General features: G+C 39.6%; 1 protein-coding gene across 1 annotated transcript in view; it reads right to left on the bottom strand.

Annotated features, from left to right (window-relative positions):
* Positions 1-13493, bottom strand: part of LOC145413283 (uncharacterized) — a 238345-nt gene that overhangs the window by 95596 nt on the left and 129256 nt on the right. Inside the window, exon 9 of the mRNA XM_080283015.1 lies at positions 3473-3487. Within this exon, the coding sequence (XP_080139141.1) occupies positions 3473-3487 (15 nt within the window). The remainder of the gene's footprint in view (positions 1-3472; positions 3488-13493) is intronic.

The raw sequence follows: 13493 nt of genomic DNA on the forward strand, positions 1-13493 counted from the left end.
CATAAGGAACATTGCACTTATTTTTTTTATATTCTTGCTACCTGCAGGAATATATGGATCGAAAGGGAAGGTACCTTTTTAAACATTTTCTTCACCTTAACCACTCCCACCCGAGGACGCAGTTATTATATAATTCTTGCTGTCTCCAGACGATTTTAGCCAGCTTAAGAGAAAGTACCGGATCTGCAGGAGTGAGGTACGGCTTTGATTAATCCATTGACCACTAGGGGCACTCATAGGCTGAATAAAATCGTCTGGAGATGGTAAGAAAAAGATTGGATTGAAGGGAAGTTGCTTATAAGGTTGCTTGTTTTCACTTTTGTTTTCACTCATGCAGCCATCAAACACGTCAGAGCCAGAGTGAATTATTAGCTGAAAAAAACACATGCACACGAAAACAAGGCGATTTCTGACACCAGGGAGGTGCTGTCGAGACGTGTGTTTGTTCTGCGAGTCGATCAAACCTCCATAGTGTCTTCGAGCAAACGCCAGACGATTTTATTCGGCTGAGTAAGAGCCTGAGAGAGAGAGAGTTAAGAGTCTTGATAACAACAGACACCAGTGCTTAGGGTCCCAGGGCGCTCGATGATGATAATGATCGTGATGGTATTTTCCTTTTCCTTTTTTTTTCTTTTTTTTTTTTTGAGTGGAGGTTCGGAGTTCATTCCTTGTAAATGCATTCAACAGCGCACTCGCTCTATGATATTTGACTCGTTTCTCAAAAGTGGAGCCGAGTTGCCACTGTAATTTTCTGAGATCACTATAAGTTCGATAATGAAGGATAATTGGGGAGTATGGACAAGGGCGTGGCCAGTATCATGCTCCTCCTCCTCACTGCGATCAGGCGGTTCTCTGATTGGCAGGCGATCCGCTAGATGTTCCCCCGACTCGCATACTGATTGTGGCGGAGACGGGAGTGGGTGGGTTCCTTGCTAGATATACGGTAGCAGGGTTGGACTGGACTTACCTACCCTCTACCTGCCTTCTTCCATCTCTCTGTCTCACTGCCTCCCATGACACGTACGCATTGCACACACCTGATGCAATTTTTCTATGTTTCTGCGGCTCTACCACAAGAAGAAGTGATGAAATTGCTTGCCACATACACGGTAGTGGGGTTGAACATACCTGTCTTCTGTCTGCTTCCTTCCATGTCTCTGTCTCACTACCTACCATGACACAAACGCTTTGCATACACCTGATGTAATTTTTCGTTGTTTCTACGACTGGATTAAAGGAAGGTGAATTTGCCCGCCTGATATACTGTAGCTGTGCTGGATTTAAGCTGTGTGCCTTCTGCCTGCCTACTTCCATCTCCCTCCCTGCCGACTAGGGTATATGGCAAACAGTCAACACAATGCACCTGATGAACTTTTTCGATGTTTCTGCGACTCTACCGCAAGAAAAAGTGATGAAAGTTTTTGCTAGATACACGGGTTCAGCTTACCTACCTACCTCCCATTTTTCTCTCAAACTACAGCACACACAGTCGACACACACCTGATGTTATTTTTGGAAGTTTCTGCGATTGCACTGCTTAGAAACGTTATATGCGAAGGGTTGCTCGCTAGATGTGTGGTAGCGGGGCTGGACTTCACATACCTTCCTTACCTACCTTCCCTACCTACTGTCATCTCCTCGTGTGTGCTTATCAAGACGCACTACCCACAGACACACACATACACAACACACGTACATACATACCTCTTATTATATTTACGTGTTCTTCTGACTGTAATGAGAGGAAGAGTCACGTTGAGAGGTTGCTTGCTAGGTACACACACGGTAGCGCAGTAAGACACACCTGCCTACCTGCCTCCGACATTTTACACACCTACACACGCAAGACACACTGGAGGCACAGACACTCCCCTTATTATATTCCTATGTTTCTGCGACTGCACTGTAGGGAAAGGAAGTTTTTTAAAGGGTTGAATGCCGCAAATACAGATCGAGGTTCAACTAGAAACACCCGCCTACCTAGTGAAGTGCCTGCCTCCATGTTGCAGACAGACACAAACGCACTGCAGCTTAACCTGGTATTATATTTGCCTGTTATTCAGCTGCACTGTTTGGAAGTTACGTTGAGAGAGTGTTCTAGATACAGTAACGCAGGTAGATGGCGTACCTACCTACCTGCCGACCTGCTTGCCTATCTGTCTACCTGCCTCTGACATTATGTACACCGATTCACTCACACAGCCACCTGAAACAATGTATGCAGTTTCGGCGCTTGCACTACATAGAGAAGTGTGAGGGGAATGCTAAGTACACAAATTCTTTCTGGGATTTTGTTTACCTGCCTCCGATATTTTTGCACGCCGACCCATGCACGAGAAGCGTGCACACCTGTTCGTATAGCAGTGTTTCTCCGGCAGTACATACGAGTACACATTTTCACGGTCGCACAGTATCCGTTCCTGCTTGCCTGCCCTACCGCCGCACCCTGTGACATTTTGCACACACACTTGCAAGGCACACGAACATACACCTAATTTTCCTATTTTATTTTCGCATGTTCTTGAAAGTGCAGTGATGGGAAAAGTCATGCTGAGGGGATTTCCTTGCGAAAGGTAGAGCGGAAACTGCACACCTTCCTTCCCATTTCCCCATTTTATACATCCCTTGACACGAGACACTGACACATGCTCTTCTCCAGACGTTGATTTCGTAGTTACTTTCTTTGAGACTGTAAACAAGGAAAGCCATGTTGATTTCCTCAGGAGTTTTGTTACGCTGTTTTGTTTATGTCATCAAACTCGTGTCGCCTTCCCTTCCTCTCACCACTGACTTTGATAATCGCTCTGAGACTAAATCCATCAGTGTCAGTTGCTGCGGATTCACCACACTGATTTCCAAAGTGAGCGGAGGAAACAGCAGGATAGGCGGCAGGACTTTTGACACTGTACAACATAGGTCGAACCAAAATGGCGGTGATGTCCAGGCCCCCATGTCTTTTTTTCTTTTTTTTAGATGGCCTGGTGTTGCTGTTAGAACCAAAATGGCGAGATGTCCAGTTTTTCGGGTCTGTTGTTGTATTTTCTTTTTTGTTTCTCGCCGTTGGAACCAAAATGGCGATGTACAGCCTCTCCAGATCTGTGTAACTTTTATTTTTTTTTTACAGCCAAAGTTGCTGTCAGAACCAAAATGGCGAGATGTCCTGGCATTCTGGGTCTTTTTTTTCTATTTGTATTTCTTTCTTTTTTTTTTTTTTTTTTTTTTTTTTTGGGTGACCCTGTTAGAGACAAAACTGGGAGTCTCTTACTATTTTTTTTTTTTTTCCACCAGTTGCTATTGAAACCAAAATGGCGAGATGTCCAGGTTCTTCGGGTGTGGGTATTTTTTTTTTTCATTTTTTCTTATTTATTTGTTTATTTATTATTGATGGTATTGCCAAGACTACAGGGCCAAGACGTGAATATAATCTTTCAATAATTTCGTTTGAGTCATTCTAATTGAGGTATATTTTAACGCAGGGAAAAAGAGGCTTTGGTGGTAGTGCTAATTCCACACTTCATCCTTCCCATATAACAATAGATTTTTTTGGTGCCTTCTGCCTAAAAGAGAGAGAAAAAGAGAGAGAGAGAGAGAGAGAGAGAGAGAGAGAAGATGGGGGGGAGTGAAGGAGGAAACGTACTCTGTGACTGACACTAACCTTTCTCCCTCCCTCCTCTTGCCCCCTCCCCCCCTTCTCTCTCTCTCTCTCTCTCTCTCTCTCTCTCTCTCCCCCTCTCTCCCTCTCCCTCCCTCCCTCCCTCCCCCCTTTCCCCACATACACCTTCCCTTTATCCGTCCCTCATTTTCTTAATTTCTCCTGCTTCCATCCTTCTGATTCTCGTGTTTCCTTCGTTCTCTCCTCTTTTCTTTCCCTTTCCCCTTGTGCTTCTTCCCCTCTTCCCTGCCCCCCTTCTTACCTCCCTCTCTCTCCCTCCTTCCTTCCTTTCGTCCCCTTCTCCACCCTCCCTCTCTCTCCCTCCTTCCTTTCCTTCGTCCCCCTCTCCACCCTCCCTCTCTGTCACCATCACTCCCACTTCTCTCACCTCTCCCGACTCATAGCTTTCATCTGGCTAATTCAACGCTCAGCAGGTATTACATATGTGCATTTAAGCCTGGATGTTACGATAAATACGCCTCTTTATCACCTCTTGCTTAACTACACACATCTCCCGACAGCCTCTTTTTTCCCACGGCTGAGTAACAGGATGGGTGAGCAATTAGCGACTCGTTATAATAAAGAAAATAAACAACACAAGGGCCTGGGCTTGTATCAAAGGAGGCCCGCCTTGTCCCCCTCCTCGTCCTCATCTTCCATCGCCCTTCCTCTCCTCCCTGTATCTTCCTTCCCCCTTCCTCTCCTCCCCTCATCTTCCTTCCCCCTCTCTGTTCTCCCTGCATCTTCCTTCCCCTTTCCTCTTCTCCCTGCATCTTCCTTCCCCCTTCCTCTCCTCCCTGCATCTTCCTTCCCCCTTCCTCTCCTCCCTGCATCTTCCTTCCCCCTTCCTCTTCTCCTCTCATCTTCCTTCCCCCTTCCTCTTCTCCCCTCATCTTCCTTCCCCTTTCCTCTTCTCCCCTTATCTTCCCCCCTTCTGACTTTTCGTTATCTGTGATCGTCTCTCTTTTAATTTCATTTCGTCTCCTGTTCTCTCTTCCAAAATCTTCTCTTGTCCTCAACATCCTACCTTTCTTCTCATTTCCTTTTCCACAACTTTCCTTCTCTTTCTCTTCCTTTCCCTTATTTTTCATGTTTTCCTTACCTTTCCGTTCCCTTCCCTTTTTTTCTTTCCTTTCCTCTCCTCTCCTCCTCTCTTCTTTTTTCTCTTCACTCAAATCTACTCTCTTCTCACCTCTCTTCTCCTTTCTTTTTTTATCTCCTTACTTCTCCTATTCTTTCCTCTCCTCTCTTCTCCCAAACTCTCTCTCTCTCTCTCTCTCTCTCTCTCTCTCTCTCTCTCTCTCTCTCTCTCTCTCTCTCTCTCTCCACACTGCTTTTTTACATATATATACTCCTACTTCTTTCTCTCACTCATCCTATTTCCCTTTTTCCCGTTTTCTTCATTATTTGTACACTGTCTTCACGGTTATTCGTCTGATCATCTGTTTTCTCCACTCTGTTTATCACTTTCCGTATTTCCTTATCCATTTCCTTCTTACCTACCCCCCCTTCGTCTTTCTACATTTTCTTCCTGTTCTTATTACCTCCCGTCTTTATTTTCCTCCTCCTCTCTCTCTCTCTCTCTCTCTCTCTCTCTCTCTCTCCTGGCTTCTCATATTTCGTATTCTCACAGTTCGTCTTCTTTAATCCATTTAGTACAACAGACCCTCCCGAAAATAATGATAATTAATAATAATAATTAATAATAATAAGAAGAAGAAGAAGGAGGAGAAGAGGAAGAAGAAAAGAAATATGAAAATAAAAATATGAAAGAAACTCAGTGACAAGAATAGAAGTAATAACTACAGGGTGATCAGAGAGTGCATACCTCCCGTGGATATAGGATCCGGATCCGGATTCGCCCCCCAAATTTGATCATTTCTTCCTTGGTCCATGGCCCACCCTTGCATAAAATTTCATCAAAATTCGTTCATAACTTTTTGAGTAATCCCGGATACGGATCCGTAGATTTTGAGACGGATCCTGATCCTGATCTGCTCCAAAATGTAATCGATTATTTCTTGGTCCATGGCCCACCTTTCCAAAAAATTTCATTGAAATTCATTCGAGAACTTTTGGAGAAATTGTGCAGGATACTCCGGATCCGGATCCGCCCCAAAATTTATTAATTTCTTCCTTGGCCCATGGCCCACCCTTCCACAAGATTCCATCAAAATCCGTTCATAAGTTTTTGAGCAATCCTGCCAACAGACTGATAGACCAACCAACGTGGGGTAAAAAATAACCTCCTTTGCTGAGTTAATAATAAATCCGGCCACAAGGAACAAAACAAAACTGCACTGAATGACTTAACTGAGAATGCGTCTGAGAATTCTAACTTCTTTTTTTACGGTAGATCTCTCCCCCAAACCGAATATAACCGTCTGGAGGCAGCAAGAATATAATGATACGAGAGAGAGAGAGAGAGAGAGAGAGAGAGAGAGAGAGAGAAGGGGGGGAAGGGAATTGAGGAAGAAGTAAAGCGGTTAGTATTCTTGATAATCTAATGTTTTTCCTGGTGTAATATTTTCATGAACATTTTACTTTGCGTTTTTCTTTCTTTACTTTTTTTTTTATATATAGCCTCAAGGTTAGACGAGTTTGTATTTATTTTCTTTAATGGGATGCTTAGGTTCTTGACTTCTATTCTCATTTGTTCTCATCGCCTTTTTTGTTTTATTTATAGAGACAGAAAAAAAAACTCCCGATATGTGATGATGTTGATGTGGGGTTATGTCTGTTCTCGAGCTGGTAAGTTTTATTTGGGCAAATTGTGGTGTGTGTGTGTGTGTGTGTGTGTGTGTGTGTGTGTGTGTGTGTGTGTGTGTGTCAGACTTATGTGTATGTGTTTTTACATACATACATACAGGATATATATACACACACATACATACCATACGTACATACATCATCATCATCCTAATACGTTCATATTTTGTATACTTCTCCACACAGTTCTTAGTCTAACTTTGGCCTAAAATTGCCCTCTTATTTGAAATACCAAGTTGTAACAAAAACTAGCACTGGATTAAGATGCTAGTCACGAAGAAGTAATGCAAATATTACTTCTTCTTTTTTTTTAGGATAATTATTTACATGATTGTGCAGAATTAATACAGATATTTACCCTTCCGATTTTTTTTTTTATCGTTTATTTCGGAAAAAGTGTCTCCGTAACTTTATGTCTTTTTCCCTCCTTTAATTATTTTAATTTATTTTATTTTATTTTTTTAGCCCTGACACACTTTTTCTCGTATGTTATTTTTTATTTTTTTATCATTGACACCTTTTTATCTCGCCAATTATTATTTTTTTATTTTTTTATCATTGACACCTTTTTATTTCGCCAATTATTATTTTTTATTTTTTCTAAAATTGACACCTTTTTTCCTCGCCCGTTTTTTTTTTTTTTTTTTTTTTTTTTTTTTTTTTAGCATTGACACCTTTTTCCCTCGCCTGTTATTTTTTTATTTATTTTTTAGCATTGACACCTTTTTCCCTCGCCTATTATTTTTTACTTAATTTTTTTAGCATTGACACCTCTTTCCTTCGCCTATTATTTTCTATATATTTTTATCATTGACACCTTTTCCCCCCTCCTGTTATTTATTATTTTTTTTTTTTTAGCATTGACACCTTTTTCCCTCGCCTATTATTTTTTATTTATTTTTTTTAGCATTGACACCTTTTTCCCTCGCCTGTTATTTATTTATTTATTTTTTTAGAATTGACACCTTTTTTCCTCACCCGTTATTTTTTTTTTTTTTTTTTTAGCACTGACACCTTTTTCCCTCGCCTGTTATTTTTTCTGTTTTGTTATCCTTGGCATCTTTTTCCCTCGCCATTTATTGTTATATTATTTTTTTATAATTGACACGTTTTTCCTCGCATGTTTTTATATTTTTATGACATTTTTCCCTCGGCTATTATTATTATTTTTTGGCATTAACACCTTCTTCCCTCGCCTCTTTTTTTATTATTATTATTGACACCTTTTTCCCTCGCCCTTTTTTTTTTTTTTTTAGCATTGACATTTTCCCCTCGCCTATTATTTTTATTTATTTATTTATTTTTTGCACTGACACTTTTTTTTTTCTGCCTATTATTATTTTTTCATTAACCCCCGGCAGTTGAAAAATAGCATAATATTAACTCAGTTTTTTTAATTCGGAAATTTCTTATCTTGACAATTCTCTCTCACATTGCTTCCTTGTTTACGGAGATTATTCATCATATTATAGGGAAATATAATCATACTGAGAATTATATCTTTTTTTTTTTTTTTTTTTCCAAGATGAATTGAGGAAGGAAAAATAAGCAGAAAAATAATTTACGCTTATCATGATTATTATTTCCAGCCCCATGCGATTTTTACGGAAATTATTATAAGACTTTTAATAGAGTGTCTGTTAAAATAATATCCTTTTATGGTGCTAGAGACTAGTGAGGGACGCCTTCACGTAGTGGCACCGACTTAACCGAGATGCCATACTATCCGGTTATACAATGGTCCCTCAACTCCCTATCCTCCGCAGTAAGGATGGGGGACTGCAGGGTTGGCGATTTCAGCCTCCAGTCCACCGGGTTCACGTTGCAGCTGCTAGTTCAACCACCTTTTCTCCTTGATGAAGTCTTTACCGTGTGATGTTCATGCTTCTCCTTGACGCTTCCGTTCACCTCGTGGCTGCTATTACTACGACTACTACTATAGGGCAGTGAAATCGCGGGGACCAGGATGACATGGAGGCGATTTGTTTGTGACCACCTCATACGGGATTAAGGCGTCTTGCAATAGATAGATTGTTATTATTATTATTATTATTATTATTATTATTATTATTATTATTACTACTACTACTACTACTACTACCACCACCACCACTTCTAGTATTATCATTATTTTAATTTATTCTCTCCATCAGACGGTTTTTCTTTAACCAGAGTTAGGGATTAATGAAGGCTGCATCAGTCCTCTCCACCTCAAGAATATTTACCGTAATTACCTGAGGAAAATCGTCTGGTAATGGCAAAATAAACGAATAGATAATTATATAAATAAATAACTTCGTGACGTCTGTGGGCAGGAAGGGTTAGCCCAATATGTCGAATCCGGCAGACGTAATAATAATAATAATGATAATAATAACAACAACAATAATAATAATGATAATAATAATAATAATAATCAGTAAACATTTTAGTGAAGAAATTACTGTGGAAACGATTGCTTATATTTTCCTGAGTACTTCCCCCCTCCCCCATTTTATTATTTTTTCTTTATTCCAGTCAGTTTTATTCAGAAGCTCATAGCAGTAAAGGAAGTAAAATCAATCTCTCATTGCCGCCTTCGCAAAGAGAGATTTTTTCCAAATTTAAATAGTATTGGACTGACGGTAGCAAAAATAAAATAAAACAAGCGACATTTTTCTTGGACGGATGGAGAATTTTGACAGATTTCCTTAGTTAGATTTTATACTTTTTTTTTAAAACTCTTTTACTTCTTTCCTTTTTTTCTTTTTTTCGTCTTTCTTATGTCCTTGTTCTGCTTTTCTTTGTTTTTTCCTTGTTCTCTTTTTGTTTTTTTGTCTTTTTGCGTCTTTTTTCCCCTCTGTCGCCAGTGTCCATGTAAAATATTATACATTACGATACAGGGAGGGACAAAAACTCGACACTGGGAGCATATTCACCACTTTTCCCCTTGACGCATCACAAAAAATCATAACCCAGACAGAGAAATATACCAAGCCTCTCTCAGCTCAGGAATACGAGCTGACAGGGAAAAGGAGAAGCAGGAGAGAGAGAGAGAGAGAGAGAGAGAGAGAGTACCATTAGCAGACTCTTGTGACTGACTCTACTCTTACTTATCCACAAACATGCACTTTTTCTTTCTTTCGTTTTCTTTTTTTATTTTTGTTTTTCTGGACCAGTGACTAAATATACATACTCAACGTTCACTTTTTTTTTTAGTTCGTCATTTCGGGGGTATTTTCATCATGTTGCTGTTCAGTTTTTCGTTATTTTGCTGTTTATTTTTCCCTATTTTTTGCTGTTTACTTTTTCGTTATTTTGCTGTTTTTTTTCGTTATTTTACTGTCTATTTCTTCGTTATTTTGCTATTTATTTTTTCGTTATTTTGTTGTTTATTTTTTCGTTACTTTTGCTGTTTATTTTTTCGTTATTTTGCTGTTTATTTTTTCGTTATTTTGCTGTTTATTTTTTCGTTATTTTGCTGTTTATTTTTTCGTTATTTTGCTGTTTATTTTTTCGTTATTTTGCTGTTTATTTTTTCGTTATTTTGCTGTTCAATTTTTCGTTATTTTGCTGTTCAATTTTTCGTTATTTTGCTGTTTATTTTTTCGTTATTTTGCTGTTTATTTTTTCGTTATTTTGCTGTTTATTTTTTCGTTATTTTGCTGTTTAATTTTTCGTTATTTTGCTGTTTATTTTTTCGTTTTTTTGCTTTTCGTCATTTCGCTGTTTATTTTTTCGCTATTTTCATATTTTTTCATTTTCCTCTTGATTTTCTTTGCCATTTCGCTGTTTATTTTTCGTAATTTTCCTGTTATATTCTTTGTCATTCTGCAGTTTATTTTTTCGTCATTTTGCTGTTCAGTTTTTCGTTATTTTTAGTTTATTTTTTCGTCATTATCCTGTTTATTGTTTCATTTTCCTGTATTTTTTTTTATTGCGCCTTTTATTTTTTCTTCATTTTGCTGTATTTTTTCGTCGTTTTATTTTTTCATCTTGCTCTTTTTTTTCTGAAATTTGCGGTTTTATTTTTCATCATTTTCCTCTAATTTTTTTTTTTTTAACCTTTCATTTCTTGGTTATTTTGCAATTTATTTTTTCGTCCTTTTGATGTTTATTTTTCGTCATTTTACTCTTTATTTTTCGTCATTTTGCTCTTTATTTTTCGTCATTTTGCTCTTTATTTTTCGTCATTTTACTCTTTATTTTTCGTCATTTTGCTCTTTATTTTTCGTCATTTTGCTCTTTATTTTTCGTCATTTTGCTCTTTATTTTTCGTCATTCTGCTCTTTATTTTTCGTCATATTGCCTTTCATTTTTTAGTTATTTTTCTTTTTATTTTTTCATTTTGCTGTTTTTTTTTTCATTTTGCAGTTTATTTCCCTTAGTGTGGAGAGGAACGTGCTACGGATTTACTCATGCCAACCCCTTCAATCCGGAGACGTTGTTTATTTTTCTATTCCGTTTTCCATCATACGATTTTATTCAGCTTTGGACAGGCTTTACGAAGTAGAAAAATTATATATAACCCTCATTAACCCCTTCAGTTCTAGAGCTCTGTCTGAAGTACAAGGGAATCGACTGTAACGAACAAGAATAAGGTAGAAGAATACGTAATCGAATTGAAGAGCAGGGCAGTGGAATGGTGGGGGACAGGGCGACATGGAGGCGATTTGTTTGTGGCCACCCCTTACGAGATTAAGGCGTCTGGCTATAGTTAGATAGATTGAATTGAAGAAGTTAAACACATCCCAGCATTCAAGACAGAGAGATGGCAGCTTTAGACCTAGATGAAGTGAAATGACCAGCTCAGTAACTCAGTAATATTTTCGGGCTCCTGGCCTTTGGTTCCTTCTTCCTTGCATTAAAAAAAGAAAAAAGAAATCCATACTTTGAAACGCATTGTATCCCAGTGTCTTGAAGAGATCTTGAGTTTGGCTTTCTCTTTCTCCTGTATTTTTGAACAAGACAAATTTCACGGGGTCTTAGCCTTGGGTTCTTTTTTCTTGTTTTAAAAAATAGTTGTATTTTTTTCTTGGGGGGGATTGCACGTGCTTTTTTTTTTGTGGGGGGGGGGATGCACGTGAGTATATCAAATGATCCTGAAAGTGTTAGGGTAATACTGTTGCTGCTGACCCTCTCACGGTGGGGACAATTCTAGTATTCTATTCCAGTTGACGCCAGACAGTTTTATTCAGCTGAAGGTGAGTACTGAAGGGGTTAAAGTGGGTTATACTCTTTTTACTTTAACCTGGCCTAAAATTGCCATCTCTCCATCTTGAATACTGAGTTGTTGCAAGACGTAAACGCTAGAAAATGGTGCTAGTCACGAAGAAGTGCTGTGGAAAGGATAAGTAGTAATATTGTCTTTTTCTGTCACCGAGTTACATGAAATACGCTGCAAAAGGACGAAAATTCTGGAGTACTTAAGAGTGGGGGAGCAATGCAGACAGGTGGTGATGAGTGGTAATGTTATCTTTTTCTGCCACTGAGCTACGTGAAATACATTGCAAAGGGACGAAACTTTAGGCCAGGCTAGAATAAAAGGAGTATAGTAATCTGGAGTAGTTAGAGGGGAGGGGAGCAATGCAGACAGCTGGTGAGGAGTGGTAATGTTTTTTTTCTTCCACTGAGCTACGTGAAATACATTGCAATTTGGGTCAGGGTAGAATAAAAGGAGTATAGAATCGTGGAGTGTTTAAGTGGGGGGAGGGTGGCAATGCAGACTGATGGTGAGGTGAACACAGGGCAGGATGAGCCAAGAGGAGGGCGTCGACGGCCAGTGCTGGGGTCGGGACGTTTGGTGTTCGTCACTACCGACAACCTTCAATTGTGACCTGAGTTATCGCTGCCGTAGCTCACCTGAGTTAATGATATAAAAACTTCATAAGATCGACGGGTTTACATTTACAGCGGAGCAAGAGAGAGAGAGTGAGAGGGAGAGGGAGAGAGAGAGAGGGAGAGAGAAAGAGAGAAAGAGGAAAAAAAGAAAAATACCCCCAAGGAAAAAACAAAAACGAAAATGGCCCAAACTGCCCCAGACTTTTTATGAAATTTTCAATCTTCATCAGATCAAATTTCAAGTTAAGAAATCATTGTAGCCACTCAATATTCCGAACTATTTGGGGTTTTTATTCATTGTTTTGTACGTAATTTTGTTTCCAAAATTGATTAATCATGTTGTAAAGACCTGGACCCGATAATCATGTCAAATTCTTCACCACAGGTAACCGCGCCACCTGTCCATAATTACTAGTAGTTGGGACATGATGGTTGGTTGTTGGCAGCGTGGTGATTGTTGGCAACACGAGGGACGCATGTTGGCAGGACCCGGTTGTTGGCAGGGCTCGGTTGTTGCCATTTCAGGTTGTTGCGACGGCCAGACGGGTTGTGAGAAGCCGTTTGGTGGGGTGGTTGTTAGTGGTGAGTGTTACGTGTTAGGGCTGGATATAATGTTGGTTGTAGTGTTAGTTGTATTGTGATGTTGGCTCAGTGTTATAGAGCTGCATGTTGTAGCGGCCAGACGTGTTGTGAGAAGCAGTTTGGTGGGGTGGTTGTTAGTGATGAGTGCTGGTGTCCGTTTGAAATTCTCGCTTGTTAGTGTTGGTGATAATGTTGGTTGGCTAGTGATTGTTGCCAACACAAAGGACGCTTGTTGGCAGGTCTCGGTTGTTGGCAGGCGCGGTGTGTTGGCATTCCCGGTTGTGGATGCCGTGGGGATAAGTAGTATTGGGTGTTGTATTGTTGGTTGGGAGACGATGTTGGTCGTTAGTGTTCCGTGTTAGTGACGAGTGTTAGTTGGGTGTCTGTCTTGATGGCTGTAGTTCTTTCACCCTAATTTGGCCCAGATTTTCGTCCGTTTTTAGCTGCATTTCACATACCTCGAGGTCAGATTAAGAAAATGCAACCACTGCTTACTTCCCATGGCACTTTTTTCGTGACTAGCGCAACATTCTAGCATTGATCTCTTGCCACAGCTCAGCATTCATGATATTAAGATGATTTTAGGCCATGTTAGACTGAAAAGAGTACAGTGTTTGTTGTTAGTGTTCGTTGGATTATTGATAACGTTGGTTGTTGTATTCCTAGGGTT

This window comes from Coenobita brevimanus, chromosome 12 (assembly GCF_032717465.1).
Source record: "Coenobita brevimanus isolate Jiangsu-jjx chromosome 12, ASM3271746v2, whole genome shotgun sequence".
In the NCBI taxonomy this organism is placed as follows: domain Eukaryota; kingdom Metazoa; phylum Arthropoda; class Malacostraca; order Decapoda; family Coenobitidae; genus Coenobita; species Coenobita brevimanus.